This window comes from Rhododendron vialii, chromosome 7a (genome assembly GCF_030253575.1).
Source record: "Rhododendron vialii isolate Sample 1 chromosome 7a, ASM3025357v1".
In the NCBI taxonomy this organism is placed as follows: Eukaryota; Viridiplantae; Streptophyta; class Magnoliopsida; order Ericales; family Ericaceae; genus Rhododendron; species Rhododendron vialii.
Window position 1 is genome coordinate 13,679,484 of NC_080563.1, and position 16,551 is coordinate 13,696,034.

A 16,551-nucleotide genomic window follows, 5' to 3' on the forward strand; every position below is an offset into this window, starting at 1 on the left:
CAAAATAGAAAATTCGAAAATAGTCAAATGGGATAACAATAGTAAGTGTGTGAATATGTATTAAAAAGGTATAAAGTACACAAAAATATTTGTTTTTCTTGTCTTTTAGTGTGTTTATCGTCAGCTCACTGGGCTGATAATAGCAAGACTGAACAAAAAAAATACTAAAAACTTAACGTATTTTACCATCTTGTTTTCACTTAAGAAAAGTTTTAGCATTTTAGCATTTGGTTTCCATTAATAAAAAAGTTGTTACCAAAAATATTTTTTTTACTATAATAACTCTACTCACAAAGCCAACAACAACTTATTGACTACCGAAAATAACTTGACATTTCTCAAAAACTTACTCACTTCGTCCCATTTATAAAGTCCAGTATTCAATTTTTGGCTGTCCGTTAATAAGTGTCCATTTTGTAAAGTTAGTGGGTAAAAGTTGGTACATTTTCCATTTTGCCTCTCAAAATAGATTCCATTTTGAAAAGTTAGTGAGTTAAAGTGTAATAATGATGTCTTCATAGAGGGTAAGTAGGAAAAATTGAGGTAAAAATTGACATGAAAAGTATAATGATGATGTTTTCTTGCCGAGCAAAAAAAAATAATGATATTTTCTTAATAAGTTGGAGTTACGAAGTGGGACACTTAAAAAGAAACGGAAGAAATATTCACTACCGGAAACACTTAATAACTTCTCAATTACAAATAAAAATTTACAAAATTTTTCACTACCGGAAACACCCCTAAATCTAAACAACTGCCTAAAAGGATTGCAATAATACTCACCAAATGTTCAAGCGGCAACTAAAGTAGTCTAGCTAGAACCAAGCAAAATAAGTGTGCTTGGTTGATGACAAATGGAATCGTCCAATCATTACGAGGGCGACCCTTGTTTTTCTGATAAGAACGAACGAGAGTTGTGACAAATGATCAAGACTGTACGTAGTTACACCTATAATGATCAAAACATTAGCTGTGGTAATTATTGTACGAAATCAATGACTTTAATTCTGTTTATATTTAATGGTGTAAGTGGGGATTAAATGAGTCTAGTCCTTTCCAGCATGTAACATAAATGGGTTATCTACCACATTTCCTTTTCTGTCAATAAGTTGAAGTTGGGAGTTAAGTCCTACATCAAACATTAATATGGTGAAATATATATATAAATAAATATATATATACACACACCCAAGTAAATTAATACTTGTGGGGTGGTGTTCAAATTAGATCTCCTCTCGTGGATCTCTTGGATTGAATTTGGATTGAGCTCCTTTCGCTCAACCTAGCTCTGCAAAATAGGGAACCACGTTAGTGCCTAGCTGACCGAAGTCGACCGATAAACATTCTAATTGTTGAGTAAGTTTCAGCTGTCGACCGATAAACATTCTAATTGTTGAGTAAGTTTCAGCTAAAGGAAGAAAATTATAGAGTTAGAGTGAGTCTCGCGGATCTCTTGGATTGAATCTGGACTGAGCTTTTTCCGTCCTACCTATCTCTGTAAAATAGGGAACCACGTTAGTGCCTAGCCGACCGGCAGACACTCTAATTACTGAGTAAGTCTCAATTAAAGGAAGAAAAACTACAAAGTTAGAGTGAGTATGGAAGGTGTACCTGTACAGAGTTTGCTACTATACCTGGTAGAGAGTTATTCACTTATTTGTCTTGGCCTCCTAGTTAATTCGTGTTGAACTCGTGACTCCTAGTTAGTTCGTCTAATTTCTAGGTCAAATTTCATACAATTTTAGACAAAATTAATTGCAATCACAAATGTTTTGTTGGAACATTTTTTGAAATTTGTTTGAAAAAGTAGCAGGAGTAATAAATGAAAAAAGAAAGAGAGAAATGATTGAAAGTAGGGGAAATCTTTTGGAAAATATTTTCAAAAAGTGTTCCAAACAAGGCAAAAGTTGATGGGACAAAATTATTGTTTATATAGTTTATAAACGAAGTAAAGAAAATGTGAATAGGTTTTTTTTTTTGGTTGGGGGGGAAATAAAAGCAAAATGAAGTCATTAATATTTGCCTTCTTATTATATAAATAAAATTTGAGCTATGCTCCATCATGAGCAGTGAATAATCTAATCTTTCTTTCCATGATGCGTTGTGTCTCAAAGAGAAAGAAGCCTTGAAAGTGGATGACACAATGATGGGTTAGACGATTCTTTGTCAAACACAGTACCACGCATGCGTTGTTTCGGCCAATAATTGAGCCACTTCTACAATCATAAATTAAAAGAGTAACCATATAAAGATGATTATTACATTCTCTATTGCAATAATCAATACTCCTCCACATAACATGGTCGTCATCTTTTTTGAGGCACAATCATCCTCTTCATTACACTACACCTTTACAAAAAGCCCCAATCATTATCTCATCCATGCAGGCCAACTTCGTCATTTCACATCAAAGGCCGAAATGTAATTCCCATGTATGGGTCCACGGGGCAACTTGCAATCAGACATGCGTGAGAAATGAGAATTGTTCACGCTCTCTCTATTCCCATTGCAAATGGAAAAATTACCAATTGCTTCTCATGCACCACCACATGATGCTTTGGGAGGGTTTTTTTTTTTTTTTTTTTTTTCACATATTGGTATGGTACTTCTCCATTAGGGGTATGGCTATCACTTCAATGTGTATTGGAGAATGCCGTAGAGTATCATGTGACATTGCTCCATGTAAACTGAATAATCACATTTTTCCAAATGTGCGCAGATTGTAAATCTCATTTTGATGATAGAAATTCAAAATAATCTATTTGTCTAGAGTCATTTATTAAGAGATCATTAAATTAAATTCAGCTGAATAGTAAGTGTTTGATCAAAAAAATTCAATTATTGAGTTTTGAGAATTTTTGATATAAGAAATAAATTATAAGATCAGTCGCTTATCGATACTTAATTGGGTTAAATTTTTGCTATCTCATAACAAGAGAATCTTGGTAAAGGAATTATTTTGATTATCAATTAAGGCTCAAAATATGTACACCCTAATCGATGGTGAACAAAATGAATGTGAATAAAATAAATCTCCAATACTTTGCATGTCATAATTTGTTACTTATTTGATGGGAGTTCCTCCCAATTTTAAAGTATTTTTTGATGTATTTATGTGATTTAAAAAATCTATTTAATATAAATCTTTGTGGTTTCTCAAACAAAGTTCATATTATCGATGAGAGAAGTATCACAGTAATAATTAAAATATGTGATCAACTGTAGTATCTAGTTTAATATTGTTTATAAAATTTATTACCAATTGAAAGATATAACTAGTTTTTAATTTGGTTATAATAGAAGGAGAGACTAAAGACTTTGTTCGGTTAAGGATTTTGAATTTTGGATTTTAATTATTACTCACATTTTTCTGTTTATCTCTCTTTAATCATTATTCCTATATTTCTAATCATTACTTTATTTCTCTCTATATTCATTACCTACAAATCTAAATGCAAAATCCCAAAACGAACGGTGTCTAAAACAGAAATTCTAATTGTAAAGAAGATTTGCAGGAAACCACGCAAGGAAAAACACGTTGGATCCATTTTGGGTCCCACAAAATTCTAAAAAAATATCCATAAATTTTTGAATTTTATTTTATGGGCTCTTGTCAAAAATCAGTTCCAACGGACATCGGTAAATATTACTTTTGGATTCATAGGGCAAAACTGATATTCGTTGAAGCTGATTTTTTATAGAGCCTCATAAAATAATATTTAAAAAATTATAAATATTATTTAAGATTTTTATGGGATCCATAATGGGTTCAAATATATTTTTACTTGCGTGATTTTTTACAAATCTTTTTGGCGAATAACTGGGCTCGTCTAATAAATTGAGAGGGAGTGGGTAAAAACCAACATGGGGATTGGGGAGTTGAGTAGTTGGGTTCCGACGGCTGTTGAGCGTGGGGTGGTTTTCACGTGCGTGGGAGAGCGTTGTTTAGAAATGGCAAAAAAAAAGTACTAGTAATAAGTGATGGGGGAGTAATTGAGGGGGGTGGAGTTCAAATGATTGTAGGGGAGAGGGGTTGTCGGGCAAAGGAAGGACAAGAGGACACGCACGGCTGGATGGGGCGTGGGGACCCACCCAAGAAGAGTAGTGATGATGATTGTGTGTAGTGTGTGTGTGCATGGGTATTTGAGACCACGTGTATTACCAGCAAGACAATGTTTGTTTTAAACGTTTGTTTGGTCCTCCCCACGTGAGAGGGTCTTGCCTTGCGGGGAAAAGTAAAATAAAATAAAAAAAGAAAAGAAAAAAACAGGAAAGGAAAGGGAATTGGTTTAATAAAGTTTTTACTACTTCCACGCTTCCCTCCCTCATTTTCTACCCCCACGTGAACTCTACTCTCCTTTGTCTGTCTCAATACTCTCAACCCCCGTACCCTTGAATCTTTTTCCGCCACATTTGCGTAGACCCGTTCCATTGAGGTTGCTATTTTTTTAAGTACTTATATTTTTTATTTTACAAGATAGATCATTTTTTTATAATATATTATATTTAATTCAAAAATAATTACTTATTTGAAAATAAGTGTACTTATAGGTCTCATTCCATTAAGAGAAATAAGTATTTATTTGAATTATTTTTCAAATTAAAGGTGATATATTGTGAAAAAATAATATGTCTTGTAAAATAAAAAATAAGAATATTAGCAGAACGCGAGCTTATTTGAAAAATAATTACTTATCTCCTTTAGCGGAGTGGGCCCTAAAAAATAAGTACTTTGAATATTTGAATAAAGGACTCATCATTATTTCCTTTTTTTTTTCTCAACATTTGTTGTCTATCGTTCAATCGAGTTTGTTTTCTTCTCTAAAGTGATTTACCAATGAAGGATTAATCAATAAAAAGTTGTGCTTGTTGAAGTAGAATCTTATCTCCTAACTCCTGAGTCGAATAAAAAGTGAAATCCTGCATGCATGAATCTTGTATGAAATTTTCACCGACTTTTTGAGTGGAAAAAGTTGTGTTTGTTGAAGTATAATTCTGTATCCTGAGCCGAAAAATAGGTGGAATCGTGAATGAATCTCATATGAAATTTTCACCGACTTTTTGAGTGGAATTAACAAAATATCAAATGTTGACAAAAAAAGAAAAATAAAATATCAAAATTGTTCCAAAAAAAAATTGAAATTAAAAAGTGGCGCGTGACGTCAACAAACGGTGTAAGAGAGTCGGGCGTTTGTTCTCCACGGGGAACGCGATGATGCCTGCCCATTTTTTCAACTGAAAAGGCATAGAAAGCGACTGATTTGTCCAAAATACCCTCGGGGTCGTTTTGCTTTTGCGACGAAAGATTCTCGAGAAGATAAGGGTCTGTGACTTGACTTGTGAGAGCGTGGGACCCAACCCCAGTGGGGGGGTTACGTTATCTGTCCGTTCCAATCATAGGCATCCCGCTCATGATTTGATGGCTGTCTAACCTTATCTGCCGTGGCCACGAACCAGGTGAACATCACCCCCTTCATATTATTGGTTCCATCTTAGCCGTCCGACGGATCATTTACCACCGGAGTAATTATTCGGTGATCTTGGGACCCGAACGCCCTTATGTACCTCACATTTTTATCAGATTCGTTTACTAAGGATCCGTTCTGGAATAAAAAAAAAGTCTTTATTTTTTGTGAAGACAATTTCAAATTTAAAAATTATGAACTTCTTGAAATCTAAAAATATGCAATATGAATGTTGTTTGAAAGATCTCATCGAGATCTTTTATACGATGCAAAAAAAATTTAAAAATTATTTTTCATTTACTTTATTTTTAAGTTTGAAAATGTGAAATAAACTATTTATTTTTTAAAAAGGTTTCTGAAACGGGGCTAAGTAGTAAGTACGGAGCCCCAAAGAAATATGTGCAGGATAAGAGTAGGCTTGTCAATGGATCAGATTGAATCCGAATCCAAATTTCATAAATCCGGTAGTGGTAATCCGAATCCGATCCGAAAACCTTTTTACTTCAAAAATTTTAGCCAAAAAAAAATATTTTTTTTCAAAAAAATTATTTTCCAAAAAAAAATCAAAATTTAAATAAAAAATTTAATCTTTTTTTTTTCAAAATAAAAAATTTATAGTTTATTTTAAAAATTAAAAAAATTAAAAAAAGATTTTTTAAAATAAAAGTTCGGATCGGATTGATAACATATTTAATCCGATCCGATCTGTATTTGGATTACCGGATTCGGTTTATCAGATTGACATGATCGGATTTGGATCGAATTTTTCAGATTGAATTCGAATTAGATCCAGTCCATTGACAAGCCTAGATAAGAATGTCGGGATACCATATAACAGTGCTCCAAGACCACAAAATAATTGTTCATCAAGCTGTGAGGAGTCGTTTTGTTGTGTATAAACACTATAACTACTTTGATGGTCTTCTTTCAATCTTAATGTAATGAATAATTGAAACTCTTTAAACATGTGTTTTCAATTATACTCCATGACAAAAGTTTTTTAATAAAATGATTTTCCATTTTTTTTTTTTACAGGAAAACAATTTTTCACACTCTATGTTTTGATTAATGCACTTCCTTTCTTGTCCTTAAATGAATTTTTTATGCACTCCCTTTCTAATTTTTTTAACTAAAAGACAAGAAAGGGAGTTCATTCATAAAAAGGAAAGTGTGAAAATCATTTTCCTTTTCATAATTGAAATTAACACTATGTATCTCAATTGTTTTTCCAGAAAGTGCAACTCGTATACTCTTTCAATAATGCGTAGTAATATTTCTAAAAGGGTATTTCTATGAAGTAAAGAAAGGGGACTCCTAATTACAAAAACGAAGTAATTAACCAGGGCATTTCTCTGTGGTACAAATTAAGTATTGGCTTCCATCTCTGAAGGTTTTTTTTGAATGCCTTTAATCTTGAAGAGAGATATAAATAATTAAATTCCTAATAGTTCAATACACGAGATAATTCCATTCCAACATTTAAATTAGTTCAATATATAATCTGACCCAGGAAAACATTGATTTAGAAAACTTAGAAAAGTCCAACATTTTTTCATGAAATGAGCATGAAATCTTGAAAATTATAATGAAAATATGACATTATATATAAAGCGGATAGAACAATTTTGTTGACCACTACCCACTAGGCGATGGATAACGAACTAGAATTTTTATACACATCACGTAAATAACAATAAACGTTAATTATGTAAATACGCTTCATACTTATGTGGATGCATCTTATATCGTAATTCAGGAAGCAGAACCTCTCAAGAGTCGAGCCTCACATCCCCACCAAACCAATGAAGACCCCCATTTTGTGGGCTCCAAAAGGCCAATGACAAAAATCCGAACCGTTCACCTCGTATATCTTATCGAGACAAACCAATGTGCAAAAAATTAATTTTGATCGAATATCGATAAGTACATTAATTGCTTGTGTCTTTGGTTACAAATTGGACAATCAGTTTAGAAATTATATTTACTATCCGCTTTATAAAGCTAGACACGATTAGTTAGGGTGTTTATCCATATCAAATTAATTTTTTACATACTACTTCGTTTGGTTGAGATTTAATTACGAGGAGAACGATTCGAATCATTATCATTGTCTTTGTGTGGAGTCCACAAAACGGGATCTTGACGGGTATATATGGTGGGGATGGGGTGCTGAGAGGAGCTGCTCCCCGTAATTGATTTCATGGTCCTTAAGCCGGTGGTTGGCATTTTGCTACTTTTACCGGTATATATGTTGAGATTCAGTCAACGGTGAAGATGAAGTGAGTACATTTTAGTACAGGCTCAGGCAGGAAGTCTTTAATGCCAGAAATTTTTCAATGCTGGGTGAGTACCACATCACCCGACTGACATGATGTTTGAACGGACACATCCGAGCCGTTTAAAAGTGTATCGGATGGTTCAGATTAAAACACTCTCTCTCCTCTTTCTCTCTTCTTTTTTTCTTTCCAAATTCGAGCAATCTAAAATTGAAATTAATTGTCCGGATGCACCGAGCAGACATCATGTGAAACTGCTCAGCACTGGAATTTTTTTCTTTTAATGCCTTAGCTCTTCTGGTCATATGGTACCAAAACTATAGCCATCTACATGCAAGACACAGAGTGGAGCAAAAGGGTAATAATGGACAGTGGTAGAAACCAAACCAAACCAAACCTTAAAGTTAGGTTAAATTACATTCGGGGCAAAAGGATGACTGGGATAATTAGGTAGAGCCCCCCTAACATGTAGAAAATGTCATGAATGGAGAAATTATTCAGTCCCATCAATGATCTTATGCTCCAACAGATGCTCTGTTGAAGCACTTCATGATTTGTTGGCATGATTGACACTTCACCACCTTTCACATGGGGTGCAATTTTGGTAAAATACCGATTCTGTGTGGGGCATACGCCGGGCTTCATTTCGACCATCCAAATCGTTTGATTTTATAGAGATTTCATTTTGAATAATTCATGTGAAAAATCAACTCAATTGGTAAGCATTTGATTGCATAGACCTTGACTTTGTTGAAAGTTTTGAAATAAAAATTTGGACCAAGAGTAAAATAATCTGATCAATCACTTATCAATATTCATCAATTGAATTTTTTTGCATGGATTGTTTAAAGCACAAACAAAATAAGCAATTACGATCATCGAAATGAAACTCGATGGAGGTTCCATACAAAAGATTCGATGTCCTTAAGATATTGCCACATGATGTCCCAGGGTTTTTTCGTACAACACATTGTGGTGACTGGTGGGTTTCTAAAGTAAAGCTTGTAAACCCTATGAAAATATATGGTGACCCCGGGCCATAGAATTACTTGACCATGATGTAGAGAGACCCGGAGATATTGCCAAGCAATTACTCCATGCCGAGCAAGTGCAGGGCAGTCGATCCGACCATTCATTTCGGCACGACGGCTAGAATTAAATCTGAGCTCATACAAATCACATAGAAATCTGAACTGTCTATTAGTCGATTAAGATCCGAGCCGTCATTGCCGAGACGAGCAGCTGATCCTTACACCGCTCTATAGGCCCATTTCGATGTAAAGTAAGGGGATTTTTCCAGTAGTGAAAAATTTGTAGATTTTTATTTGTGGTTGAAAAGTTGTTAGGTGTTTCCGGTAGTAAATAAGTTGTTGATAGATTTGTGAGTAGAATTACTATAGCAAAAAAAAAAATTTGTTGACAACTTTTTTATTAGTAGAAACCAAATGATAAACTGCTAAAACTTTTTTGTTAGTAAAAATGAGATGATAAAATATAATTTTTAGAATTTTTTGTTAGTGGAAATACCCCTAAGGCCCTGTTCCAGAACACCTTCTTAAAAAATAAATATTTATTTCACATTTTCAAACTCAAAAATAATGTAAATGAAAAATAATTTTTCAATTTTTTTTGCACCGTATTAAAGATCTCAATGAGATCTATCAAATAAGATTCATAGTGATAGAAAAATTATTTGCGTAAGCACATAATTTTTAAGCTTAAAATTATCTTTTTAAAAAATAAGTACTTATTTATCGTTTCAAAACGGAGCCTTAACTCTTCCTGCATGTATTTATGTTGTAAAAAAGAAAAAGAACGGAGTGGAGTGAAAAGTAGAATCCCCAAAGTCTTTACCCCTGGTTAAAGAAACCCACTAGTATACCTTAGTGGAAAAAAAACCAACCAACCATATGAGTTAGGTTAAACTACACTGGGGGCAAAAGCATGATTGAAGATAATTGGGTGTGTCCCTGACACGCCCATGTCATGATTGATACTTCACCACCCTTCCCCCCACTTTCCTCCCTCTTTCCTTCTCCTATATATTAAAACCCCTCTCTCTATCACTTCCCCATCATCCCCCACACTCCTCTCTGCAATACCCATTACCCACTGCATCTCTCTCTCTCTCTCTCTCTCTCTACAAACCCAGTACTCTCTGATAACCCACCCACTGCCTCTTGTTTCCTTTCAACTGGTATTCTAATTGACAAGATGACGGTTGAGAAGGAAGACTTGGGTCTGAGCCTGAGCTTGAGCTTCCCACAGAATCGTACTAGTTCAGTGCTTCAGCTGAATCTCATGCCTTCTTCTTCTTCTTCACCTTCGGCACCTTTCGTTACTCAAACCCCCTCTTGGATCGATAACTTCCCTTCCTTGGGTATTTTTTCTAATTTTTTCTTTCCATCCGAACTTTTACTCCCTCTGTTCATGAATAACTGTCCGCCCGCAAATTTAGATCGGTAAAAAATGCATTTTTCGTAAAAAAAAAAAATCAAAATTTTGCCCAATTTTTTTTTCTCAAATCAACGGGTTCTTTTAAGTGAGTGAAAAAAATTTGAATACATCTTTTTAAAGTCCTAAGTTTACCGGCGACATACTTATTTAGGGACGGAAGGGAGGGAGTATTATTTTTCCTAGTCCTTTTCGTTTTTATTTTGTGACCTCTTCAGCTTTCCATGATTGAGGCCTCTATGGTGAACAGATCCATAACTTTACTAATTGAACTTTTTCGTTTTAACGTGTAAAACCGACTAATAAAATCCAAAATCTGTTGACAGATCGAAACACGGACGCATGCAGGGGCGAGGTCAGGTCGTTCCTGAGGGGAATCGACGTGAATCGGCTGCCGTCGACGGCGGCCGACGGCGAGGAAGAGGCCGGAGTCTCGTCGCCGATCAGCACGGTGTCGAGCGTGAGCGGGAAGAGGAGCGAGAGAGATCAGGGGAACGGGGACGATAACGATAACGAGATGGAGAGGTCTTGTTCTCGCGGGATCAGCGACGAGGAGGACGGCGACGCCGCCCGGAAGAAGCTCCGGCTGTCGAAAGACCAGTCGGCCGTCCTCGAAGAGAGCTTCAAAGAACACAACACTCTCAACCCCGTAAGTACACATAACAGCGCCAACAGATTTCACTTTGCATAGGAAAATAGTACACTAGTAATCAAGAGACACGGACACAGATTCAGATGGCTCGGAGTTGTTCACGTGGGTCTTTTACGTCAAACTACTTTTGCTCTGTCGTATGTGTGTCCAATCTGTGTCTGGATATCAGGTAGAGGCAGATCCAGACACGTGTGTTCGGAGACATTCACAAGTTACATGTGAGACTCACACACACGTCCGATGTCTCCGAACAGATTTGTAGCTTGACTGGATCTGTGAATCTGTGCTCATAGCATTGCTGTCGAATACTTTACACGTACGGATCATGATTTTGGGTGTTTTCTTGGTTTGCAGAAGCAGAAGCTAGCCTTGGCTAAACGTCTAGGCCTCAGACCGCGTCAGGTGGAGGTGTGGTTCCAGAACAGGAGAGCAAGGTTAGTCATTTTCGTAGCTTTCTCAAGGGTATTTTCGGTATTAAAGATTCATAGTTGGAGCTTCTAAATACACCCAAATAAGCTGTCCTCACATCCCACCATATCCATTACAAGTCTATTTAATTAGCAAGAAAAAATAAATCTACATTTTTATTTAAATATACAAAGAGGGGGATATCAGGTATGGAATGCAAAGAGAACGAGAATCCACATACAACACATGCCATGTAATTTTTTTTTTGCTAAACACATGCCATGTAAATTGATTATATATTCCTTGCAAAAAGCAGATGAAAATGCACTTAGGAAGGATAATATAGGAAAATATGGTTGGTTTATTATCTCCAAAATTGGTCGAGGTGTTCGTAAACCGACTTATAATCTCCAAAACTGGTCGAGATTTGCATAAATCGACTCGGACACCTTTTATATTACAAAAAAGTACTATACAATAATACAGTTTTCTTCTAAGACTATCTTTCTGCTTTCACAGAAACCAATCATAGAATAAAGAAGCTTTCTTTTGTGATAATTTTCAAAGCTTTGTTGTAACCTTTCAAAGTGACAAGAGTACGTATTACTTTTGCTTTCCATTTTCCCCTAAAAAATGACACTTTTACTTTTAGGAAGTCGTGGGTGTTTATTGTGGTGAAATTACAAATGTACCCATGTGCATCTGGATTCCTATCCTATAATTAAAAGTAATATGCTTATGGATGGTACAGGACAAAGTTGAAGCAGACTGAGGTTGACTGTGAGTTCCTCAAGAGATGCTGCGAGAACCTGACCGAAGAGAACCGGAGGTTACAGAAGGAAGTTCAGGAGCTGCGGGCCCTCAAACTGTCCCCGCAGTTCTACATGCAGATGACCCCACCCACCACCCTCACCATGTGCCCTTCATGTGAGCGTGTCGCGGCCCCGCCTCCTCCCTCCTCTTCCGGCTCACAACCAATGCCGGCGGACCGCCCTCGGCCCCACCAGATGGGCCACGTCCACACTCGGCCCGTCCCCGTCAACTCCGTCAACCTGTGGGCCGCCTCCGGCCCGTCTCACACCTTCACCGGCCGTTCAATGATTCCCTCGCTCGATCGCAATAGCCTCGTCGGTCCAAGGGCCTAACGGTCACTTGAATAATCTAAATCGTAATCTCAGCATTTACATCATGGGTTAATTGGAAAGAAGAAAAAATGTAATCTATATGGGGTCGATCGAAGATATGATTTCGCGGCGGATGTGATTTGGTGGGTCTCCATATGTTTTGTTTTGTTCACCCACTTTCGTGACTGTTTAGTTTTAGTCTTAATTTAAGTACTACTAATTTTTAGTACTTTTAAAAAAAAAAAAATGAGGGGAGAGAGAAATAGAAATGGTGATGGGTAGGAGAGGGACTTTGGACGGTTGTAAAGTGAATTAGTATTTATGACTAATTTAAGTTAGTTTTATTGGTTTAAATATTACTAAGTGATGAGTAAAACTATCCTGATTTTATGCAATTCTTTTGACTATTGTGTTTCGTGTGGACCATATCAAGCAGGATTTAGGGCATCTGAATTCTGAAATAACTTCTCTTCTTGGTTTTTTTTTTTTTTTTTGTGTAGTTGAAAATCTCGGTATGTACCGCTCGACTAATCATGAGATCTTAATCTTGATTGACAAATCTTTTAGTGATCCTAAGTATTTTTTAGATCTGAAATAGATTGTTCTTGGTTCTTTTTTCCTTTTGAAAGAGCACAAAAAGAATACCTTCTTTTAGATAACTTCAAATCGATTTACCGAAAAAAATGTATTTCAAATTGACTTCGTAATTCGCTAGACGGGCTTGTTCATTTGGGGGTTTCAAAATTTCTACGCACGGTCTTTAATAAATTTTATTTATCTCTCTCTTCGCTCATCTCTTAAAAATTTCGTTTAAAATCCAAACCGAACAGAGTTTTTGTCTCTTTTACCGATTTTGATAATAGATTTTCTTTTTGAGCAGAGAATTTTGATAGCTAGAAGGCTAGGTTTCGTTAGAAAATACATATCATCTTGACCCACAGGTCGTCGTCAATAATCATGCGAAACAAGTTCCAATGAACAACTAGACCATAGTGTTTAGATTTTTTTTATTAAAATCCGACTAAGGGTATACCCAACGTTCGATAAAAAATTGGACGGAATACCAAAAGGATAAAGGCCCAATCACAATGGGTCAAAGCTCAAGCTCAGAAACCCCACCACGGAGGTGGGGGGCTGCTGTCCCCTTGGGGCAGCAAAGCGCTGCTGTGTCCGAATTCTGGGCCCACTTCGGTCTCGCTCCGATGATTGGAAGCGTTCACTTCGTAGAGCTCGTCAAGTAGAACAACTATGCAAAAAATTAGCTTAATTGAATATCATTAAGTACCTGATTGGAACCCATAAAACTCTCGGTCCATGGGTTACAGTGGATTTGATCCAGTGTTTCGGATCCATTCTTTTCAAGATAAAAAGGTTCAAATCAGATACTTAATGATATCTAATTAAGCTATTTTTTTGCATAGTTGTTCTACTCGATGAGCTCTACGAAGTGAACGCTTCAATCATCGGAGCGAGATCAAAGTGGACCCAAAATTTGGGCACATCAGCGCGCTGCTGCCCCAAGGGGACAGCAGCCCCCCGCCTCCGAGAAACCAAACCCTAGCATAGCACTGTCGCAACTCCCTTGCTGCCGCCGCCCTTGAACACGAATGCCAATACCAAACTGCACCTCGCTGTCGTGGCCCCTAAATGCCGCGGTTGCAAACCACACCTTGCCGCGGCCCCAAACTGCACTTTGCTGCTGCCACACCTTGTCGCCGACGCCTATAGCCGCCCAAATCTCCCTAAGCAGCCGTGGCCGTGGCCGCCGCTGCCCCACTCAACCATAGTGTTCAGATTATGTGGACGAAAAAGTAATAATCAAAACATTAATGTTTGGGTGACCACATTGGGGTATTATTCCGACAATGCTGATCGAGTTCTAAAATGTGGAGCCCATTCAACTAATGTGCAGACATCATATGAAACGGTTTCCAAAATAAGATCATTGCAGTATTATTATTTTTACAAAAAATATTTAAACATCGTGCAATTTGGCTAACATAATCGAACGGATGGAGGTTCTCCTTTACAATCCTGTTAAGAAGCGGGTAGCCTGTTTCAAATTGATATTTCAAATTTGATGGATGCACTTTAAATTTGGAGCTTGATCGTATTCACCTTTACATGTACTGTAGCATGGAACTTGATGAGTATGAATTTTTACCACTAATACCGAGCACTACGGGTATGACACGTGGCTGGATGCTCGGTAAGACTTATGCTGGTAGACAGGCTCGCGATAACGAAACCTATAAAGCGGTTGGGTCATCCCACAAATCACGACACAACTCCCACTAAGTCAATATCCTACAACTCCCACGAATGTTGACGATCCCATGTCAACTCTCATGACCAATCCCATCTTTAACACGACCATGGGGAAGTGGCTCCATGTTGCACATCTGATGTTAGTATAAACGTAGGGAAGGTAAATGAAAAGGTAGGCATTCTGTTGCTTCTCAATTCTTACAGAGCACCTGCTCTCTCTTTTCCTTCTATTTGATCAATCTAACTTGATCGTCGGAGGATCCATGACCGGAAACACGACTGGTCCTCGGACTTATTTTGCAGGAGACCTCTTGGAGTGCTCAGCTGAGAACCTCTTGAAATGCTCGGATCAACCGTCCAGATTTTGGCATCAACAGAACTTATTTTTCCTCTCTCTCTCTCTCCCCTTTGAACATCGACATAAATTCTATGCATTTGAACGTGCCAAAGTATTTTTTTGTTACTTTGATGATGAATTCTACTACATAAAAAGAAAATGATGCGAGTGAATTACACGTCAAAAGAAAGCGGAAAGTTTGGGGCTATTAGTGAGTATGATACACAAATATAACTGTCACATCATAGCATAGAGTTCGTTCTTTATCGTTTTCTCTGGCCCTGTTTTTCCCCCTCTGTGGAGATGCATAACCTATGCGGCTATGCCTACTCCACTCCACCCTTGGCAAAGAAGAGACTCTTCAGTGGTAACTTGTTCCTGCTCTTCAATGGTAAGCTGTTTTGCTTCGTGAAAAAATCCATCAGAATGTATCCTTCTTCTCATGTCCCGAAGAAAAAGGGAAATTTATGGAAATGGTTCTCTTAGTTTCACCCGAGTCTCATTTTCGTCATCCAAGTATCAATTGCAACTTTTTTAATCTACAAGTTTGGTTATTGTACAAAGTTGGCCCAATTGATAATGTCTATCAGCCAAACTGGACGGAAAAAATTAGATTGTGAACAGACCTTATCAATTGGACCAACTTGGTACGAACTGCAATATCTAAACTGACATCAATATGATTTTTTCCGTCCAATTTGCTTGACAGAAGTTATCAATTGGACCAATTTGGTACGAAAACCAAACTTGAAGGCCAAAAGAGTTGGAATTGATACTTAGAGGACAAAAATGAGACTCGGATAAAACTAGGAGGACCATTTATATAAATTTTCCGAAGAAAAATGCTTCACGCGGGCAAACTACCTATGTGCACTGTAAAGCTAACTATGACATATCCTATCTGGCGAGTGATAGTTCAAGAAAGGCTTAAAAAATCAAGTATGATCAAAGAGTCTATGCGCGTTCAAAGCTTTCTTCATGTTGTACAGGTCAACACAAGCAGAAAAAACCGAAACCCGAGACTGCTTACGGCTATGTGAAATTCATTCGGGCCAGGGTGTTTTTTAGCCTCTTCTGAGTGGCAGGCATAGTTCGGGTCAATCTGGCAAGGGTTGTATCCTATTTTTTGAAATGGAGTGGTTCCCGGGACTCTTATAAATGATAGTTTGTCGAGAGTGTGTTCTAGTGCCACGAATTGAACTGGTTCTTCCAGTGATAAAATCATCATAGAACTGGATCCATTGGTTTTGACTGTTAGAACAGGCAATTAAGTGGCTTCATGTTATATTGTGATGGTAAATTAAATTTTGGAAGATTGCTTTGCTCGAATGTATTCAAGTTTAATTTTTTGTCCTGGCTTCGGTGCCAATCCCCGCAGTACAACATTTTCAGCGAGCAGATGCGTTTACAGAGCAGTTCCCCAATTACGGTCACCAATCCACTGGGAGTTCCAAGCATAGATATTCATGTTTTACTAAGACAAGGCATCTGCGTATGAACTGTATGCATGGTAAATTTCAACAGGTTTCAAACCCGGTTTTATATTTTCGACACTCGACCCGAAGCC

The 16,551-nt window shown here is 37.1% G+C and overlaps 1 protein-coding gene across 1 annotated transcript; it reads left to right on the forward strand.

Annotated features, from left to right (window-relative positions):
• The first annotated feature begins 9,791 nt into the window (after positions 1-9,791).
• Positions 9,792-12,774, forward strand: LOC131332071 (homeobox-leucine zipper protein HAT4-like). Its single transcript, XM_058366128.1, has 4 exons — positions 9,792-10,121; positions 10,522-10,844; positions 11,202-11,281; positions 12,007-12,774. The coding sequence occupies exons 1-4, from the start codon at positions 9,956-9,958 to the stop codon at positions 12,398-12,400; spliced, it is 963 nt and encodes a 320-aa protein (XP_058222111.1). The 5' UTR covers positions 9,792-9,955; the 3' UTR covers positions 12,401-12,774.
• Positions 12,775-16,551: the final 3,777 nt, after the last annotated feature.